The sequence below is a fragment of the Saimiri boliviensis genome, chromosome 1 (genome assembly GCF_048565385.1).
Source record: "Saimiri boliviensis isolate mSaiBol1 chromosome 1, mSaiBol1.pri, whole genome shotgun sequence".
NCBI lineage: Eukaryota > Metazoa > Chordata > Mammalia > Primates > Cebidae > Saimiri > Saimiri boliviensis.
Genome location: NC_133449.1, coordinates 116,095,572 through 116,115,332, shown reverse-complemented (window position 1 = coordinate 116,115,332; position 19,761 = coordinate 116,095,572). Strand labels below are relative to the sequence as shown.

Sequence of the window (19,761 nt, the reverse complement as noted above, 5' to 3'; positions counted from 1 at the left end):
CCGCGAGCGCGCGTGCGCGCCGCCGCCGGCTGACGCGGACCCCCGGCGCGCGCCTCCCCCGCCCCGCGTTCTCCCAGTCCCGGGGGCTCGGCGCGCGGCCCTGCTGACGTCAGCCGGCGGCCCGCGGAGCCGGGTGCGCAGAGCCGCTGGCGCACTCGCGCGCTGCGCTCGCCTCATCCCCCCGCCCAGGCCCTGGCGCGCGCGCGCTCCTTCGCTCTCCCATTTTTTTTTTTCCCCTCCCTCCCTGCCTCTCTCTCTCTCTCCCTCTCCCTCGAGCTCCCGGCTGGCCGCGGCTCCCTGGCGCTCTCCCTCTCTCTCCGGTAGGCTCACCGAGCGATGCGAGCTCTGGGAGACAGCAACGCCGCCTCCCGCTAGAGACCTGCCCCCCGGTCCGGCCCCCTGCCCAGCCCTGCCCAGCGCGCGGGGGTCGGCGAAGGCGCCGCGGACGCACCGACGGCTGAAGAGCGGCGATGCACATGCACTAGCAGCACCCCCTAACTCACTCCCTCCACATCCCGCGCCGCCGCCGCCGCCTCCGCCGCCTCCTCCTCCTCCGCCGCCACCGCCTCCTCCTCCAGCAGCCGCGGCAGCAGGACCCACCCTGCCCCCCACCCCACCCTCCGTCGGCTCCGGCTGCGGCTCCGGCCTCGACTATTATTTTATTTATTTTGGGTCGTGCACAAGCCTCAGTGCCTGCAGCCCGCGCCTCCTCGGTCCGCGGGCGCCTCCTCCCTCGGCTCCGGAGCCCCTGACCCCGGCTACCCTCGACTCGACACCCCCAGACCCCCACCAGCTGCCGCGAGTCTCCGCTGCTGGAATCTTGTTAGCGGCTTTTTTGGGGGGTTCTGGTTACCCGACATTTTTGTTTCCAGCCCAGGAGAGGATATCGTGATTTTCCCCCCTTGAGCCCAGGCTCTGCTCTCTGGGGGGGTGGGGGGCGCGCCGATCCGGGGAGCCGTGCCAGCGGAGTTGTGCGGGCTGTGGCAGGAAAGGGGCCACCATGGGATGTACTCTGAGCGCAGAGGAGAGAGCCGCCCTCGAGCGGAGCAAGGCGATTGAGAAAAACCTCAAAGAGGATGGCATCAGCGCCGCCAAAGACGTGAAATTACTCCTGCTGGGTAAGGACCGCCGCTACCACCCCCATCCCCCGACCCCGGCCACTCCGCACCCCTGCCGCCAGCTCCCCCACCCCACCCGCGCCCGGTAGACCTGGTCCCCAAGTTGGCAACACCATGTGCCCAGGATCGCCCACCCCCTCGCATGCCTTAGTTCACCCCCCCCCCCCCGTTCCTTTAAGCTGACACTCACCAGTTTTTCCCCACTGTCTGTGTCCCAACAGGGGCTGGAGAATCAGGAAAAAGCACCATTGTGAAGCAGATGAAGTAAGTCCCTGTGGCACTGGGATTTGTACTTTTATTAAGAATAATTTTTTAAATCGTTTTTATTACCTTGCTTACTCCACATTGCTCTCCAGGCCTGTTTTCGTGCACACACACACAAACACACACACACCCCTATATTTGACTCCCCTCCCCCACTCCCTACGTTGGTTCTGGGTCCTCCACCCCAACTCCCGGGTGGGTGTTTTTTGGGAGGGGGAAGGGGAGCGCCTGTAGTTGTATGAATGACAGCGTCCGCCATATTGATCAGAACATCACACTATTGGCATGGTTATGATCATTACTCTTGCTTGTGGAATATTTTGTGTCTCACCGCCTCCATTTCTGTGTCCCTGTTTCATTCTGTCTCGATTTCTCTCTTCTCTTCCCTCCATACCTCCCTATCCCCGAAGGTCCGTAATCCCACTTCCCCCTGCTCTTCTCCTGGGGCAGTGATTTTGAACTTGGCTAACATGGAGGGGACCCAGCCCTAGACTGGGGTGGAGGATCAAGTGTCTGCTGTTCATGCATTTGGTGCTGAATTGGAGGCTGTGTTTTGTACGTCTCCTCCCCCCGCCCACCCAAAAAAAGGGCCAGGGTTAGGGGAGGGGTCGTGTGCCAGGGGAAGGAGCGGGTTTCCAAGCGGATGTGACTGGCACAGTTTTATCCAAGGTAGAGGTGGAAGGGGGAGGGAAGCTGCCTGTGAGGCTGAATGTCCTCCCCTTGCTGCCCCCAGCTCCTCTCCTCCCCCACCCTCCCAGCATTGCTCTCCTGATACCCGCAGTTTTCCTTCGCTCCGTGGCCTTTATCAGTGTGTTTATTTACACTCTGCATAGGCCATGTTCCATGCAATCTACTCACAATGCGGATTTCAGGCCCCACTTTCCGCCGCCCCCTTCTGCCTTAGCTATCAGTTTCCCCTCCTAATTAACTGGGGGTGGATTTGAGTGATGTTTGAAAATTAAAACAAAATGGGATATTCCTTCTCTTCCACACTTTCTCAATAAGGAGCCTCGCCCTTCCTTCCCACTCGCAGGCTCGCTTCTTGCCCTATCCACCCGACAGTTCCTGGTGAGCCCACAGGCAGCTTTGCTTGGGGAGGGGGTGGCTGGCAGCGAAGGGGTATGCGCCCTCGGGGCCTCCTGCTTCCGTTGGCCTGTCAGTTCAGGACCGAGGAGTTCGTTAAGACCGTTTAGCGAAAATTCCACGTCGCTTTGCTGTGACACCTTCGTGCACACACAGCTCCTAATTAGGGGTTGCTGTACAGTAAACAAAAATGATTATTTTTCAACTTGACAGAGTAGCCGAAGTAATTGCATCGCGTAGGGAAACAATGGAAAATAGAAACCCCTTTCGTGGGAAGGTGGGAGTAGGAGATGAAGCATGCTTGCGGTTTCAGAACCAAGATGCAAAAAATCTTGCATGTGTAACAGGCATGACAAGCGGGTTCTAGGCGGCGCCATGATGGTAGGGAGTAGCGACTCGGAGACAGTTTCCCCATTTGCTTGACATGTTCTTATTTTTGTTCGAGAGCTCCCTGGGGCTTTCTTCGAAGAGGCCCCTTCCGCTCGCTGCACCCTTCTGAACCAAGGATAATTTAGCTTGGGGTTTCTTTGGAGCTTGTGCAAACCAAATGGATGGGGAGGCGGGGCCTGGGGAATTGCTCTTTGCCACAAGGTGCATGTTGCATCTGTCTGGAGCTCTTGCAGATCGGTAAATGCAAGCCGCGCCACTCCTTTCTCCCGAGGGGGGACGTTTTAAAACTTCAGAAGTCTGTAATCAGCAGCGGAGGACTCGAGCCCGGTAGACGCCCCAGCCACTGGAGCTGGATGAGGTTTCAGGCGTTGCAAGTGGTGGACAGCGCCCAGCCGAGGACGGAAAAGTCGATGGGGCTCAGTTCGGCGACGCTCGGTTAGGCTCGGTGCGGTCTGGGCGCGGGGCTCGGAGAGAGTCGGCGGTGTTCGGAGCAGAGTCCGCGCTCCGGCGGAGAGAGCCGAGCCGCTTCGGAGAGGGTCGAACGCATTCGGAAATGCTCGCGGGAGGGGAGCTCGCAGGAGGGGCAGAAGGAGGGGGACAGGCCAGAGTCTGCAAATTAACTTTGAATCCGCCAAAGAACTGCTTTTCCTGAACATGCCCCATAAATTAGGCTGATTTAATGAGAAGTTTAAAAATATATACTGAATCCCCCAAAGGGGTACCTCACCTTTTTTTATTCAAAGAGAGCTGAGCTCTCTGGGGAAATAGGTGTGCCACTTTAGGATGAAAATTTATAATTATGTACTGGACAGGAAATCTTAAATGAAGGCTGGATGTAGACTTACCAGAAAAAGTCCTATGTGTCTTGTATTTGGTTACACCCAGGAGGGGGGAAAATGAAGTGAGTGATGTTTGAGATTGTTAAATCAGAAATCAGAGCATTTCTTCTCTTTCCCTACACTTCTCCCGCCCCCCTTTTTTTCACCCTTACAGGACACCTTTTTCAAGAAAAATATTAGGAAAAACAGATTTTGTAGGTAAAACAATTTTTTTTTTTTTAAAGAAAAGCACAATACACCAACTCTCTTTAAGAAGCAGGGCAGGTCTGTTCCAAAGGTCTATCACAAAGGTTTCTGGTCCCTGGTTTGCCACGAGGGACCCTGGGATCCTGTCCTCTTGAAGCATTCATGAATGGCAGCTTTCCCTGTGAGCCCTCCAGCTTGGCTTGAAATACATCAGATCAGGGCCTTGTGCCAAGCTGAAGGCAGGACTTGTTTTATTAACCACAAAATGTGGGATAGGTGTCACTGTATCCTAGTGACAGTTTTTTTTCTTTGAGTCCTCCCTTGCAGAGATGGTTTTTGAGATGGCCACTTGACTGAGAGCCACTTCAAGTCAGGAAAATTCTACTGTGGATGGTGCCAGGCCCGAAAATCTAGGTGGCATTTTAGAAAGCAGTTTCTGACTTCCTTGTGAAAGTCCATTATTGGTGACCAACCTATCAGTCCATATGTACGGGTTAATTAGGAGGCTGTGTTGATAACCCATCCTAGGGTATAACTTAAAGTTAATTTAAAGTTATGGGTTACCCTAGGGTATAACTTAACTTTAAGTTATAGGCCACAGTCTAATAGCTCAGCACATTGGATTGAGAGGAAGAATATGGATATTCAGACATCACTGAATAAAACCGCTTCTATTCAGCGTTTCCAGAAGAGCAGAGTCATTCCATTGAGCCTGTGTTCTCATCCATGTTGTGGTATGCTAATTAGAAGAAACAGCCTTCCATATATTCCCATAGTAACTGAAGTTAAATGATAAAGAACTGGCTGGCAGTTGCCATTTAGAACAAAGGGTTAACGTCTTCATCAGCCTAAGAGCATTGCAGAGATACTGACATAAAATTCTTCTGCTTGATACCTGTTGTAAAGGGAAACTTGCATCTGCTTAAGAGATACTACAGTTTAGAATGTCATTTGAAAAACCTGATTCTCAGTACTTACATTAAAATTTTTATTTGAACATAGTGTTTGGGGTTATTTTTTTTCCCCTTATGTGTATGATTGTGAATTTGTGTTAGGGAGTTCTGTGTCAGACAATCCAAAACACTTGAGTACTGAGAAATAAACAGTGATAATTGAGTTAGCACAGATATAATTTTATACATATCACATGTGAGTAATTAGTGATTCTTTTTTGTGCGTGGGATTTTAAATAATTTTGCTTGTTAGGGAGTGGTGACCTCACCTATGATACAGCTTCATCGTGTTGTAGTCAATCAATAAGACTGTAAGTTATTCAGACCAATCAAACATTTTTAAAATAACTTTCAATTTTATTCAATTACCAACCCCTTACAAAGAAATCTTTTAATGAGTTGTAATTTTATCAGGCGTAGAATCGACAGAATATCACTTTAAGTGACTTCCCAGTTCTGAACAAATAGTGACACCCGCTTGGACCGTGTACCTGGTAAAAATGTAAAATGGACTGTGGAGTTGCTTTGGGAGCCACAGTTTGCCCTCATTCGAGATGCTGAGTTTTCTGTAATGTTGAGTTCAGGCCATCCACCTCTGGAGCATTAAGTGGAATTTTTAGAAAGATAGAGTTCGAAGGTGGCCATGATGCATAGCTTGCTAGCTGGTAGTCTTTACCAAAATGGGCACAATAAAATAGAGCACTTTGGTTGTATTCCATTCCCACAATACCTGCTTAGTGCCATTTTAAAACAAATTTAAGAATTTGCCTGATGAAGACGTCATTACTCATACAAATATTCCAGCCTGATAAGTGGGATATGATTCAGAGAACAGACCCCACCCTGTCAGGAAAGACTGTCTCAAAAGGTTACCTGTCAGCAAAAAGCTGATGGATTTTTTCCTCCCAGCTGACCCTGACTTGTAATTAGGGTATCTACTGTTTGGTTTGAGTTCAGGACAAGTTTGCATTTTTCTTGATCTTAGCCAAAAGGCCAAAAAGCAATCAAGCTTGCATTCTTTGAGCACAGTGCTCTTCAGCACCTGCTAACTGACAGGCATTAATGGAGGTGAATAGCAACCTGCAGCCATTACCCCATGAAAGTGCAGCCCTTTAAAAGGGCATTTTCCACACTTTCCCGCAGGGTCCCACATTGAGGTAGTATTCCACAGAGAGCCACTCTTCTAGATTTGTAGACTTGTTATTTTTGCAGTCATATAGTTGGCTGCTTTGCCTCCCTGCCTTCATCCCGTCTCTATGTTTATTCAAATGGATGCACCTTGCTCTCCAGAGACAGCGACAGCGCGAACAGAATGTCAGATCAAGTAGCAGATGAGTTCTCTTTTCCTGATGTATGGTGCTCCCTCCCTCCTTACTGTGCACTGAGCTGTAAATACCAGCAGACCTTCCTGCCAGAAGAGTGGCAAACAGTCCACCTGATCTCCTTGGGAATCAGCTGTGGAATTCTTGAACCTCAGTTACCTATTGGATTCTGAAGTGGAACCTGTATGCTTGTTGAAAAGGGTTGTTGCCAATTAGATTAAATGGCTGATGCTTCATGAGGAGCAACATGACTGGAAAAGAATGCAGAACGGCTGTTCTATGTGTGAACAGGGCTGGATTAGATTTATGATGCCCAGAGTGGGAGTGCTGTCTTGTTTCTTTTAACACATGGAACTCCCAGATTATATTGTGCTGCTTCACATGCCACATCTGCTAAAGATAAGACAAGATCACTCATGTTTTGCAGCTGCTCACAGTACCCTAACTCCATTAACACCAGAGATTTAATATGAGTAGAATGAGGCCCTATTTTTCTGATATGTGCTCAGCCCATTTGCATGCTGGGACTTGACTTCCTGTCTCCCAGGGTGTTTTCATTCTCATTTCTCATGGAGCCGGACAGACCATTATCAACAGAATACGTCTTGATCTGAAAGACAACAGAAAATCTGGTAAAGGGGTGATTCCAAACTGAAAAAAAGAATATTTGAAAAAGTTACCCTCAAAATTGACACTAAGAGAGAAAACTTTTGATTCTGACAAAAGAAAAATTGTGTGCCTATGTTTGTACATACCCACAGTGTGTGGGTTTATAAGTGGCAAATGCTATTACCAGAGCTCTCACCTCACTTTCTTACTGATTGCAGCGTCATAAAAAGCTTGAAGGTGCTCAAATGAACTCCATCCTTAAGAATTTCTTCAAATATGTGTCACATTCTTATTTTCTTCCATCCCTCTCATTTACACACTACTGGTAGAAAGGAAGCTGTACAACAGATCCATGATTAGCATGGAGGGAAAGGAGAGGAGAGAGCAGTGACCTGTTAACTGGTTCAGAAAAACAGGTAGTTTCTTGTGTTTAGACAAGCAGTTTAGCATGCCTCTCTAAAATTGAGAGCTTTTATCTGCTGAGCCATCTTTAGAAGCAGTTTAGCATGCTTCTCTAAAATTGAGAGGTAGTTAAAAGCATAGAATTTGCAAACAGGCTGCCTGGCTTCAAATCTTGGCTCTACTGCTAACTAAATATGTGACCTTAGACAAGGCACATAACATCTGGTGCCTCCGTTTCCTTGCCTGTAAAATGGGACTGATAATAAAAATAACTACTAATAGGATTGTGGTGAGCATGAAATGAGCTAACATATAAAATGTGCTTAGAGCAGTGTGTAGAATGTGGAAATCATTATACGAATGTTAGCTCCAGTTTTTATTCCTTTGATTGATTAGTGGGTGTTCCCTTCCCATATGGAGTTCTCTTGTCAAGTAAGTATGTGGGACTTAGCTGCACTGAGAAGCAGAAGGGGGGTGCTGTGGTTCATGTTCATGGCTTCTTCCCCTTGCCTGCTCTGCAGCACCAGTTATATAACAAACTGTGTTGTCATAACTGATGTGACATTTTTGATGGCGCAGCTGCTTCAGCCCAAGAGGCTGGGGTGACATTTCAAAGGGTGGGAAAGAGCACTGAACTGGGAGTCCAGGTCAGTAGCTCTGCCTCTGCCCCTCCGAGGGCTCAGTTTCCAGAAAGAGTTGGACCAGGGATACCCCAAGCTCCTTCCCTGTTGTCACCAGTGTATGAAATTGGGAATTCCCTTGGTTTTCAGGGTCTTGATGTTCTCAGTATTAAAGCATAAATTGTAGTTTTATCCCGTGGGGATGTGTAGTATCCATGGAAGTTCTTTTAAGGCTAAGTTAATTGCAAAATGGCAACCTCAACCACAAAGCTTTGTCAGCCAGGAAATTTGTAGTTCTGAGAGGCAATTTGAGAAAAACACTCTAACCAAAGTTTCCATGCAGACATGGTTCTTAAACCATAGAAGAGGATCTGAAAGTGTCTCATTAATAAGAAATAGGATGTTTCTGGGAGGAGAGAGCCAGTGACATTAGAAGAAAAGTGGTTTTTCTGTGGCTTCCAGGATGCTCAGAAGTGGGGACACCAGTGGCATTCACCATATGAAGATGCTTGCCTGGGTTAAGGTGTCTAAACCCCAGGGAGCTGGGAGATTTGCAGACTAGTAAAAGGGGAGAATCAGGATAACTGTTTTAATTTTGATTCACTCTCTCATTTGACTTTGGGCAGATCATTTGGCCACCTTGGGCCACAATTTGTTCATCTGTTAATCGGGATATGGGTTTTCACCATAGAATTTCTCAGAGCTCTTTCAGGTTTCTAGCTCTAAGATGCAGTAAATGCAAAGAGAAACTTAGAAGCCTGAAAGGCAGTGAGGAATAGTGGGAGTATTTACCACCCACAGCTTTTATCTGCTGAGCCATCTTTAGTTCTAATTTTCTTTACAGAGAAGAGGAAAAACATTGTGCTTTTCATAGCACAAAAAAAAATTAAAGTAAAATAAAATCCTGCAAGGCTAATAGTTGGTGCTCTGAATTTGTCCCCCTACTCTCTTGATTTTTCAACCATCCTAGGAGCAAGCAGAATGGAGAAAAGAGAAAGGGAGAATAATACGTAAGACTAGGACTTCATAGCTAACAATTTACCTCGGATTCTCTGCCTGTGTCTTAGCCAACAGATATGCTTTCTGTAGAATATTGTTATATATGAGAATCTCCATGCTTTAAAATTGACCCTGGAATCACCTACTGCCAGGGTCTCAGATCGCTAATGCATATGGCACACTGCAAATTAATTAGGTGTTTATGTGTCTGTATCCCTTGCTAGCCTGGGTGCTCCTTCTCACCAGGGCTTCCTAAAGCAAGGATGTTACTTATTTTTGCTCACCGTATAGCACCAGGCCCAATGCCTGTCACAAAGGAGGTCTTAATAAATGTTAGTTGAAGAAAAGAAAGGGTATGAGATATACAACGACTGAACCTTATTATTCTGTGTAAACCAGAATGATCACATTGAACGCTTTTGGTGGCCATGGGATGTGTTCATCATTTTCAATCTATTATCTTTATTTGTTTATCAACCTATGAGCAAAGATAGTCATCAGTTCCATTTTACAGATGAGGAAGTGAGGTTCAAAGAAGTAAGATGGGTTGCTCAAGGCCACACAGCTTAGTAGGTGACAGGGTTGTATTCAGACAATGATTTTTCTAATTCCAAAACCTGTGTTCTTTTCATTGTAACTCCACACCTTTCTTACTAGATTACCACCAGCATGGGCAGTAGAGACCATGGGCAGTGGAGACTAGGACCTCACACCCAGATGGTGATTGCAGCAGCCATGGTTGAGAGAATAGCAAGTGGCGAACTGGTGCTGAGTTCCTTCTGGAAGTGGTAGTAATGATCATATATCACACTGATCTGGACATCAGAGTATTCCCTAGCAACCATCTGGGCAGGCCCTAAAATAATTTTCCATTCCTGCCTCAAAAATGGAGGCCATTTTCAGATTGCAACAGAGAGAAGCCTCTGGCTTTGGTAGAGGCAGGTGTCTTGGAGAACCGTGGAAAGACAGGATGGTAGGAAATCCATTCATCTGTCCATCCATAATCATTTATGATTACCTACTTTGTGGGTAGCATATGCACAGTGTCATGGAGGTAGAGGAAGGCCTCAGGCTTTGTCCTGAAGGAACTCATGGACTGGAGGGAGCTACTCTTAAAAGACTCTTGCACTTCAGGGTAGGAAGGGCCACGACGTCTGTATGCACAGTGTGCTGTGAGAGAACAAAAGACACCTTCTTTAGGCAGGCAGTTCAAGGAAGATAGCCAAGAGAAAGTGGCATGTGAACTGAGCCTTTAAAACAAGTGGTAGTTCACTGGGTCGAAAAAAAGGAATGCCAGGCAGAGGGACTGGCATGTGCAAAGGCATTAAGATATGTCACCACATAGAACATGCTAGGAGAAGAAAATGGTTTGATTTGATTGGAGCAAAGTATGTAAGAGGAGTGTTAAGAAATGAGGAATGAAAGATGAGACAGAAACCAGATTATGAAAGGCCTTACCTATCGCGCTAAGGACTTTGGATTTTATTCTGAAGATAATGAGATGCCACCTGAGAGTTGGCATTAGAAACCTGTGTAGACTGGATAGGATCAGCTCTGGAGGTTGGGAGACCAGATGGAAAGTTACTTCTGTGACCCAGGTGGGGAAAAGATTAAGAACTAAGTTAAAGCAGTTGTAGTGTGAGTGGGGAAAGGAAACAGATTCAAGAGATATTTGGGCAGTGAAATAATTTAGCTTATTTGATGATCAGTTGGAAGAGCACTGAGGAGGAGACAAATTTTAATGAGTATGGATAAAAATAAGTCCGGATCCCTGGTTTGGGCTACTGGTGAGATGGAAAAATGCAGGAGGAAGAGAGAAGACTTGGGGAGAAAAGTGATGACTACATTTGATCATGTTAATGATTCTTGTGGATCACCTGAGTAGAAGTGGGTTAGATAGGACACACCTGGGAAGAGAGGTCAATTTGAAATTCTGTGGTGCTTTTGAGCAGTGAGAGCCATAAAGTTGGTAACCTTAGCAGGCTGAATGAGAAGGCGAGAGAAGGCAAGGATCTGTCTCCCATCACACACACGTCCCAGCTCCAGGAAATGAGAATAATTTAGGAAGAGGGACCTGTGAGGGAAACTGAGAAGGGGTGATCTGAGAGATGAAAACGAAAACCCAAGGCAGAGTAGCATTATGAAAGCCAAGGAAGAAAAGACTTTCAAGGGCAGGAAGTGGTTAGTTGAATCAGATATTGCAGTAGACAGATAAGATGAAGATTGGCAGGTGTCCATTGAGTCTGGCAAGTTGTTGGTGACCTTGGCAAGAGCAGTTTCAATAGACTGATGGGAGAAAAGCCAAATTGCAGTGGAGTTGAGAAATGTATGGGATTAAGGAAATCAATGGAGGACCCCCCTCCCTGCCCAAAAGAAACGTAGGCTACAGAAAAAAGGGATGAGAGGTAGGGAGGGGAAGAGCGGGTTTGGGGTCCTGGGAGGGCTTTGCTTTTATTGCTCATTTGGCTAACATGGGGGCACTTGAATCCACTGGGAAGTTATACAGAGCCCTGATGAATGGAAAAGTTGAAGGTATAGGAAAGAGGAAGCGGTAGAAGGAACACAGCCCCTTAGGGGATGGGCACCTTGATTTTGACGTGAAGGTGTGTCTTCTTCCCTAAGACATGAGGGCAGTAGGGATGGGAAGTATGTAGAGAAATTCAAGGGCAGAACGGTGAGGATAGGAAGTTGAGGGAGTTCCTGCCTTAGCATTTCTTTTCTTTATGAAGGAAGAATTAAAAAGCAGCTGTGCTTATTTACTGGATGCCAAAGACCAATAACATTTATTCTATTCAAACCACTCATTTGTTTATCTAATATTTGTCTCACAATCTATTATGTGTTAGGTACTGTTCTTGGTGCTTGGAGTGTCAGTGATGAACAAGTCAAGAGGAATTGCCAGAGGAATCAGGCAATAACCTCGTACACAAACAATCGGACATAGTAATTGCAGATCCAGTTCCTGCCTTCAGAGAGTTGCATCAGTTGGAAGAGACAAATTCGATTCTCCAAGGTGCAGAAGAGGCAGTGACAGAATTTAATTTGGACACAGGCTCAGGATTGAGCTGGGAGGGAACTGGGTGGAGAAGTGAGAGTTGCATGCACCACTTGTTTTACTCCACCCAGCTTCACTCATTGCAGGCTGTTCCAGTGGTGCTGCGGGTCACTGCCCCCTGCTGCTTAAAGCGAGAAGTGGGTACATGACTCAGGCCTTGTCATTCACAGGGTCTCTGGCCACAGTGATTGGCCCAGGGATGGGCATGTGACTCAAGTGAGGCCAATCATGGTCCTTCTCTGGAATTGTATAGTCGCTGTGAGAAAGAAGGTCTTCCCCTGGGATTCCAGCAAGGTCCTCACTGGGCTGGAATCATGAAAGTTTGAGCTAACTGTCTGTGGCCATGTTTCCACATCTCCATTATCCTCTGCAAGGAGGAAGGGTACTTATCATTGGAGAGACTGAGGCTTTGGGAGACTGGAGGACAAAAGAGAGAATGGAGAGAAGGTACAGAGAGGGAGCCAGAAAGACATCTGATGGTGATACTGGAATCTCTGGAGCTGGTTCTATGGAGCTGACAGTTATGTGAATCAATAAATCTCTTATGTTACACAAACTGATTTGAGCCAGGATTCTATCCCCTATGACCAAAATCACGCTGACAAAAAGTGCAAGGCTTTCCAGGATCTGAACTAGAATGAGCTAAAGTACAGAAGCAGGCCTGTAACATTCAGAACAGCACCAGGGAGTAGTGGGCAGGCTCCTGTGACTGAAGAGCTGGGATTTGTGGGAATATGAAGAGAAGTGACTGGAAAGGAAGAGTAGGGCTAGACTGTAGGGTTCCCTAATCGTTTTTCTAAGGGGTATATAGTGTGCCAAGTCAGGAGAGCCTGCCAGTGGGAGGCTAGAGATGAGGCTTTACAGCAAAGAGATTTTTGTAGTCTGACCTAGGGAATTGGTAGGAAAGGCAATGTGAAGTTGGATGGGGGAGAGATTTTGGAGGCAGGAGAGATGACCCCTGGTGTCTAGTTGAATGAACATGAAAAGAGTGTAGATCAGAGAACTCCTCATTTTGAACCTGTGAGATGGCGTTTAATTATGCCATCGAGTTAGGAAGCACAGGAGCAGGAAAGAGATAGCAGAGGGAAGATGGCAGGTCGACCCATAAGCATGAATTTCAGGTCCTTACAGGATAACAGGAAATGTTCAATTGTTTGCTTGGGAGGTAGTTCTGGTATTTAGAAGAGAGATCTGGGACAGAAGAAAAAGTAGGCTTCGCTACCCTTGTGGCTGGGAATGAGAGTGGATGTGGTGTGCCTGGGGTGAGCCTGCAGATGGCCGGAAGAGGGAGGGCCCAGGGAAGGGGCCCACCATTGTGGCAGTGAGGAAGGGCATCTACCTTCAGTAGACCCACAGGTAGTTCCAACTGGCAAAAGGAGCCAGAGAACAGGGGAGCAGGAGGCAAACCCAGAGCACCCCCACAATGGATCTGCAGGAAGGGAATAATGCTTCAGGAATTCTGGGTGGTGAGCAGGGTTCTGTTTCATGGAATTGCCAATTTAGATAAGGACTGAGGAAAGACAGTCATATTTGAAGCTATTGTGGGCCTTTAGAAATACAGTTTCAGTGGATGGAGAGAGATAAAAGCCAAACTCAAGAAAATTTGGGGAATTAGGAGTAGGAAGAATGGCCACTCAAGAAAATTTTATGGTAGAAATAGGTCTGGACTGAGAGTCAAGAACTCAGGTTCTTACTCCTCAACTCTGTTCCTGTTGAGCTTGATGGTCCCCAGGCAAGTTCCTTAACTTCCCTAGGACATAGTATTCTCACTTATACAATTAGGAAACTGGACTGCATGATCTATAAGCTTCTGCTGCAATCTTGACGTCATAATTTATATCTTCCTGTCCAGCAAAACAGATGTTCTTGTGGCAGAGGAATTCCCATCCTTCTCTCCTGGCTACCCCCAACTGACATAATAAATTATTTTAAAAATCAAGCTTTCAGAACTCTAGTGCTAATTGAGAAAGAAAACTGGGACATCAGCTCAGGGAATTGTGGATACCAGTGCATGTTGTGTCCACGTGTACTCTCCACTGAGAATGTGGGGCCCTGGGAGGTAGGAAATTGTCTGGTAATACTGTCAGGGTTGCAAGACCAGGATGGTTTGATGCTCTTCCACAGGGAGAAATGCTGAAGGTGGTTCCACAGTACAAAGACAAAACAACTCCTGGGGTCCCCCTCTTTCTGGATTCACATGGAAAGAAGAAGGAAGGCTGTGAATCTGAGCTGGCTGTGTATAGGAGCTCCAGCCAGGGCAGGCAACAAGAGCTGGAGGGACCCATGCCTTAGGAGATGGACAAGCCTGAGCGCACCAGTGGGCAAGGGCAGGAGAGGCACATACTCTATCTCTCTGGTACTCTGTGGCCTCATTGGTGGGAGGACCTTGGGGAAGGGATGGTAGAATGGCAATGTGGAGAAAGAACCTAGTTCTGAGCTGTGTCTGTTCTTCCTACTCCTAATTCCCCATGTGCTATGGAGGCCCTGTTTCTTCTTTGAATTCTTTTCTTAGAATTTCAACCACATGGCCTTCACTATTCCCTGTCTTCTTTGGTGTGCATTTGCTCATTCTGTGAAGGCCGTTGGAAGACCAGCCATACTTTGGCACTTTCTCAGTTTCTAGGAATAGATCCCTTACTAAGATAGACAAGCTCCCTGCCCTCAAGAACCTTGCAGTTTTAGAGAAGGAAGATAGTACAGGAATAATTGTAGGCAAAGGTCATTTCATATAGTCATACATGTTCTAAAGGAGGAAATTGGTATTAAATAACAGAGAGGGATTAGGGGAGATGAAGGATAAAAAAGCAGGTCAGGAAAGATTTGAGGAAGAGGGAGCAGCAGTTGCAAAGGCCCTGGGGCAGAAATGAGGAAAAAGAAGGCCAGGGGAGCTCTAGACCACAGGGAAGGAAAAGTGGCACACAATGAGGTTAAAGAGGCTGTTAGGAGCCATTGTTCAGGGAAGGCCTGTTGGCCATGGAGAGACATTTGGGTTTCATTTTGAATGCCATGGGAGATTGACAACTTGACCTGACTTATGCATTAGAAAGGCATAACCACAGGGATGGAAATTACATCAGTGGTTTCCAGGGAATTGGGTGCAGGTAGAGCCTGAGGGGCAGGATTGATTTGCAAAGGGGCACAAGGGACTTTTGTGGGTGATGTAAATATTTTCTCTCTTAATTATGGCGGTGGTTATACACTGCGTGTGTGTATCAAAAGTCATGAAACTATACCTAAAAAGGGTGAATTTTACTCTAACTAAATTATACTTCAATAATCCTGACTTACAAAATACGTATTTTTTAATCAAAAAAAGATTTGCAGTGAGGCTTAGCAGAATCTCTTTAGCTGCCCTGTGGAGGGTGCATGGCAAGGAGCAATCCTGGAAACAGGGATGGTTGCACAATCCAAGCCATACGCCCCCTCAATGCTGTTCTTACAATTCAGCCTGTATTATGCACTGTTCCTAGTGGCTTCCTTACATCAGCTTATTGATGTGTATTCCTAGTTTTCCTGTTTACCTAGCTTTTCCTTCAAAATTGGTTTGAAACCTCAATGTGGGTAGAAACCATCTGCTTCTTTTGTGTGGGCCCATGGGAGATGCTTATTACATATTACTCTCCTTACATTTAAGTGGCGTTTAACATTTGCAAGCAATTCATTATCTCCTTTGAGCCTTACAGCAACCTTGTCAGGTTGCACGTATGTTACTGTGTTCCCATTTTAAAGATGAAGAAACTGAGGCAAAAATAAGCCAGTAAGTAGTATGAAAGAAGCATGAACTTTGGAGATGTGGGCTTTACTATTTGTTGGCTAACAGTGTGATTTGGGAAAATTATTCAGTTTTTCTGAACCTCAGTTTCCTGATTGTTAAGAACAGACAAAAATAAATAAATACACTGTAGATACACTGTGAGGGGTAAATGAGATAACAGCTAAAAGCAAGTAGCTGATAATTGAAATTCCCCTAATGGTAGCTATTTGTATCATTTTTGCTATCAGAGAAAACATGATTTATGTAAGGTGATGTGGCCAGTACATGGTAGAACTAGAGCCTAGTTTTTCTGATTCCAGGTGTGTTTCTTTCCATCACACCACTCAGAACATTCTTTCTTGTTATCAATTGATTGGTCCAGGGCTAACTACTTTTTACCAACTCAGGTGCTTAAATACAATTGTTGATTATTCAGCAAATATTTATTGAGCACTTACCATATGTTCAACACTGTTGTGGACACAGGATATAATAGTGAGTCAAAATAGGCTCCACCTCTGCCCTTACAATTAATAAAAAGGTGAGGGAGCACTTACCTCAGTGTGGAGCCTGGGAAGACTTCCTGGAGGAGGTAACATTGACACTGCCTTTAAAAGAAACATTTTTGTGATGCGGATCATGTACGTGCAAAACGTGCATTAATCGTATGTGTTTACAAATGTTTTAAAAAGCAAGCACTCAGGTAACCATCACTAGTTTAAAAAGTAGGACATTGCTAGTGCCCAAGAATGTTTCTAATTATCCCTTCTTGATCACAGTTCGCTACCTTGCTCCCTAGTACCTTAACTTTTGTGGAAAGTTTTATGCATCCTTGCCTTTCTTTAGAATCATTTAGTCTAGTTTTGCCTGGTTTTGATGTAACTGGAATCATGCTATTTGTATCTTTCCTTCAGTATTACATTCATAATATCTAAGTTGTATGTAGCTGGATTTCATTTTCATTGCTATGTAGTATGCTCTATGTAGTATTTTTATTTTTCTATGTAGCATTCGTAAATATTAGTGAATATTCATGAATATGTTATATATTATTCACTTCATTGCTATATAGTATTCATTGTTACAGACCAGCTATGACTATAATGTAATTTATTCATTCTACTGTTGATGTAGCTTTTTGGCATTTTGAGTTTGGAGCCGTTATAAAAGATACTGCTATAAATTGTGTGTGTGTGTGTGTGTGTGTATTCTGGGGCACATGCATTTGTGAAAGGTTCTTTGAAGAGGAATTGCTGGGAGTCTTCAACTACAATAGATAATATAGTGTTTTCCAAAGTGGTAATTCCATTTTTATACTCGCAGTAGCAGAAAGAATTTCTGTTGTTATAAATCCTTGCCAATATTTGATATTGTCAGACTTTTTCATTTTTACCAAACCAGTAGGCAAGTAGTAGATCTCATTGTGGTTTTACTTTACGTATTCTAGATTGCTAAAGAAGAGTTGAACAGCTTTTCATATATTTATTGGATAGTTGGATTTCTTCTTTTGTGAGGTACTTGTTCTTTTGCCACTTTTTAAATTAGGTTATAATTTTCCCATTAATTTGTAGGTATTCTTTATATGTTCTAAATACTAGTCCTTTTTTGTTTTGTTTTGTTTTGTTTTATTTGTTTGTTTTCATTGCAAATATTACCTCCCAGTTCCCTGGCTTGTTTTTTGACTTTGTTAATGGTGTTTTGTGCCGAAGAGATATTTCTCTTTTTTTAATATAGTCATGTCTTTCAGTCTCCCTCTTTTTGGCTAGTGTTTTTTTGGTGTCCTATTTAAGAAAAAGTCTTTCTTTATTTTGAGGTGTAAAAGCTACCCTCTACTTCCCCCCTCTTTAAAAAGCTTCGAAGATTTTTTTTTCAATTTAAGTATTTAATTTACCTTGTGTATGACGTAAGTTGTTTTTTCTCTAATGGATACTCATTGGTCCCAGCTTTCTGTCACTGTTCTGTGGGGCCACCACTGTCATAGGTTAAGCATATATATATGGAGGGACCTGTTTCTTGGCTCCTATAGCATCCCACTGGACTCTATTCTTATGACTGTGTCACACTGTCTTGATTATGATAGCTTTATAACATGTCTTGATATTCGGTTTAGCAAATCCCCTTCCCCTTGGTCTTCATGAATCTCTTGGCTATTCTAAGCTCTTTGTGCTTGCATGTAAATGTTAGAATCAGTTTTTGTGAAACACACATGCATACACACACACACATACACATACACACACCCCATTAGGATTTTGATTCGTATTTCTTCTAATCCACTACTCTGAGTAGAATTGACATCTGTAAATCTTGAGTCTTCCGCATCCATGAGCATGTTATGTTTTACCATTATTTATTGTAATTTCTCATAAGAATTTTTGAGAAATTTTTCCCATGAAGAGCTCATGTACTTTTTGTTAGATTTATAACTAGATACTTAATGTTTACAATGGTCTTGTAATTGCTTCTTTTTTTACAGCAGTTTTAGATTCACAGCAGAATTGAGAAAGGAGTACAGAAAATTCCCATATGCCCCTTCCCACACTCATGCACAGCCTCCCCCTTATCAGCAGTCCTCACCAGAGGGCATAGTTATTCCAGTTGATAAACCTACAGTGGCACATCATAATCACCCAAAGTTCATAGTTTACCTTAGGCTTTACTCTGGGTGGTATACATTCTGTGGATCTGGACAAATACATAATGACATCTGTCTATCATTTTGGTATCATACAGAGTATTTTCACTGCCTTAAAAATCCTCTGTGCTCCACCTGTTCTTTGTTCCTCCCCCAACTCCTGGCTAACACGAATCTTTTTACTGTCTTTATGGTTTTGCCTTTCCAGAAATGTCACATAGTTGGAATCATACTGTTGGACTCAAAAGACTTCTAATAGGTAGCCTTTTCAGATTGTCATCTTTCACTTAGTAATATATATGTAAGGCTCCTCTACCTGGCCTGACAACTTATTTCTTTTTAGAACTGAATAATATTCTACTGTCTGGATATACCACAGTTGTTTATCCATTCACCTACTGGAGAACATCTTGGTTGCTTCCAAGTTTGGGGAATTATGAATAAACCTGCTATAAACATTCATTTGCAGGTTTTTGTGTGAACCTAAGTTTTTAACTACTTTGGATAAATACCAAGGAGCACAGTTGCTGGATTGCATGGTAAAAACATGTTTAGTTTTATAGGAGACTGCCAAATTGTCTTCCAAAATGGATATATCATTTTGCATTTCTACCAGCAACGAATGAGGGCCCCTGTTGTCTGCATCCTCATTAGCATTTGGTGTTGTCCGTTTTTGGATTTTGTCCATTCTAATATGTGTGTTGTGGTATCTCATTGTTAGAGAAATTTGCATTTCTCTAATGACATACGATGTGGAGCATCTTTTCATATGCTCATTTGCCATCTGTATATCTCCTTTGGTAAAGTGTCTGTTAAGGGCTTTGGCCTGGTTTTTAATTGGGTTATTTGTGTTCTTATTGTTGAGTTTTAAGAGTTCTTTGTATATTTTGGATAACAGTCTTTTATCTGGTCTTTTGCGAATATTTTATCCTAGCCTGTGGTTTGTATTCTCGGTCTCTGGCTAATGGCTTCATTTTTTGAATTGCATTTTACAACTTGTTTCTGTTGTACAGAAATTCAGTTGACTTTTGTGTATTGATTTTTAAATTCATCCACCTTAATTTTTGTATAATTCTAATAGTAAATTTGTAGATTCTAAGGCCCAGGGGAGTGATCTGTCTAGGTGCCTAAGGCTAGCTTGTAGCAGAACAAACAGGAATGTGGTCCTATTTCTGCTGACTCTCAAAGAGAGAATATTCAGGAAGAGTTAGGGAAAGCCAGGTGGGGAGAAGGAAATAGTATTAATTGAACACCTATTATTTAAGATGCTTGATATGCATGATCAGCTTAACTTTCATTGGAGGCAGATCATTGATAACCCCTTTTTGTAGATGAGAAAAGTAAGATTCAGAGAGATGATCAAATAAACTTGTTCAGGCACATCAGTGAAAGAACAGTGTAGGGTTGGAGGAGTCCCGCTGCTCTGTCAAGCATACACCAGACTACATGCCTTCTGCATTTGAGCTTAGACATCCACAGAACACCCTGGACCTCCTACCTCCAGCCATGCTATCTTCCAGGGTCCCCTCCCA

General features: G+C 44.5%; 1 protein-coding gene across 2 annotated transcripts in view; it reads left to right on the top strand.

Moving 5' to 3' along the window:
- Positions 1-256: 256 nt before the first annotated feature.
- GNAO1 (G protein subunit alpha o1) overlaps positions 257-19,761 on the top strand; it is a 167,488-nt gene continuing 147,983 nt past the window's right edge. The window contains exons 1-2 of one of the 2 annotated variants that reach the window (XM_003943452.4): positions 257-1,118; positions 1,340-1,382. In XM_003943452.4, the coding sequence (XP_003943501.1) occupies positions 1,001-1,118; positions 1,340-1,382 (161 nt within the window). In that variant the 5' untranslated portion in view covers positions 257-1,000. The remainder of the gene's footprint in view (positions 1,119-1,339; positions 1,383-19,761) is intronic. The other variant, XM_003943453.4, reaches the window with a different exon arrangement.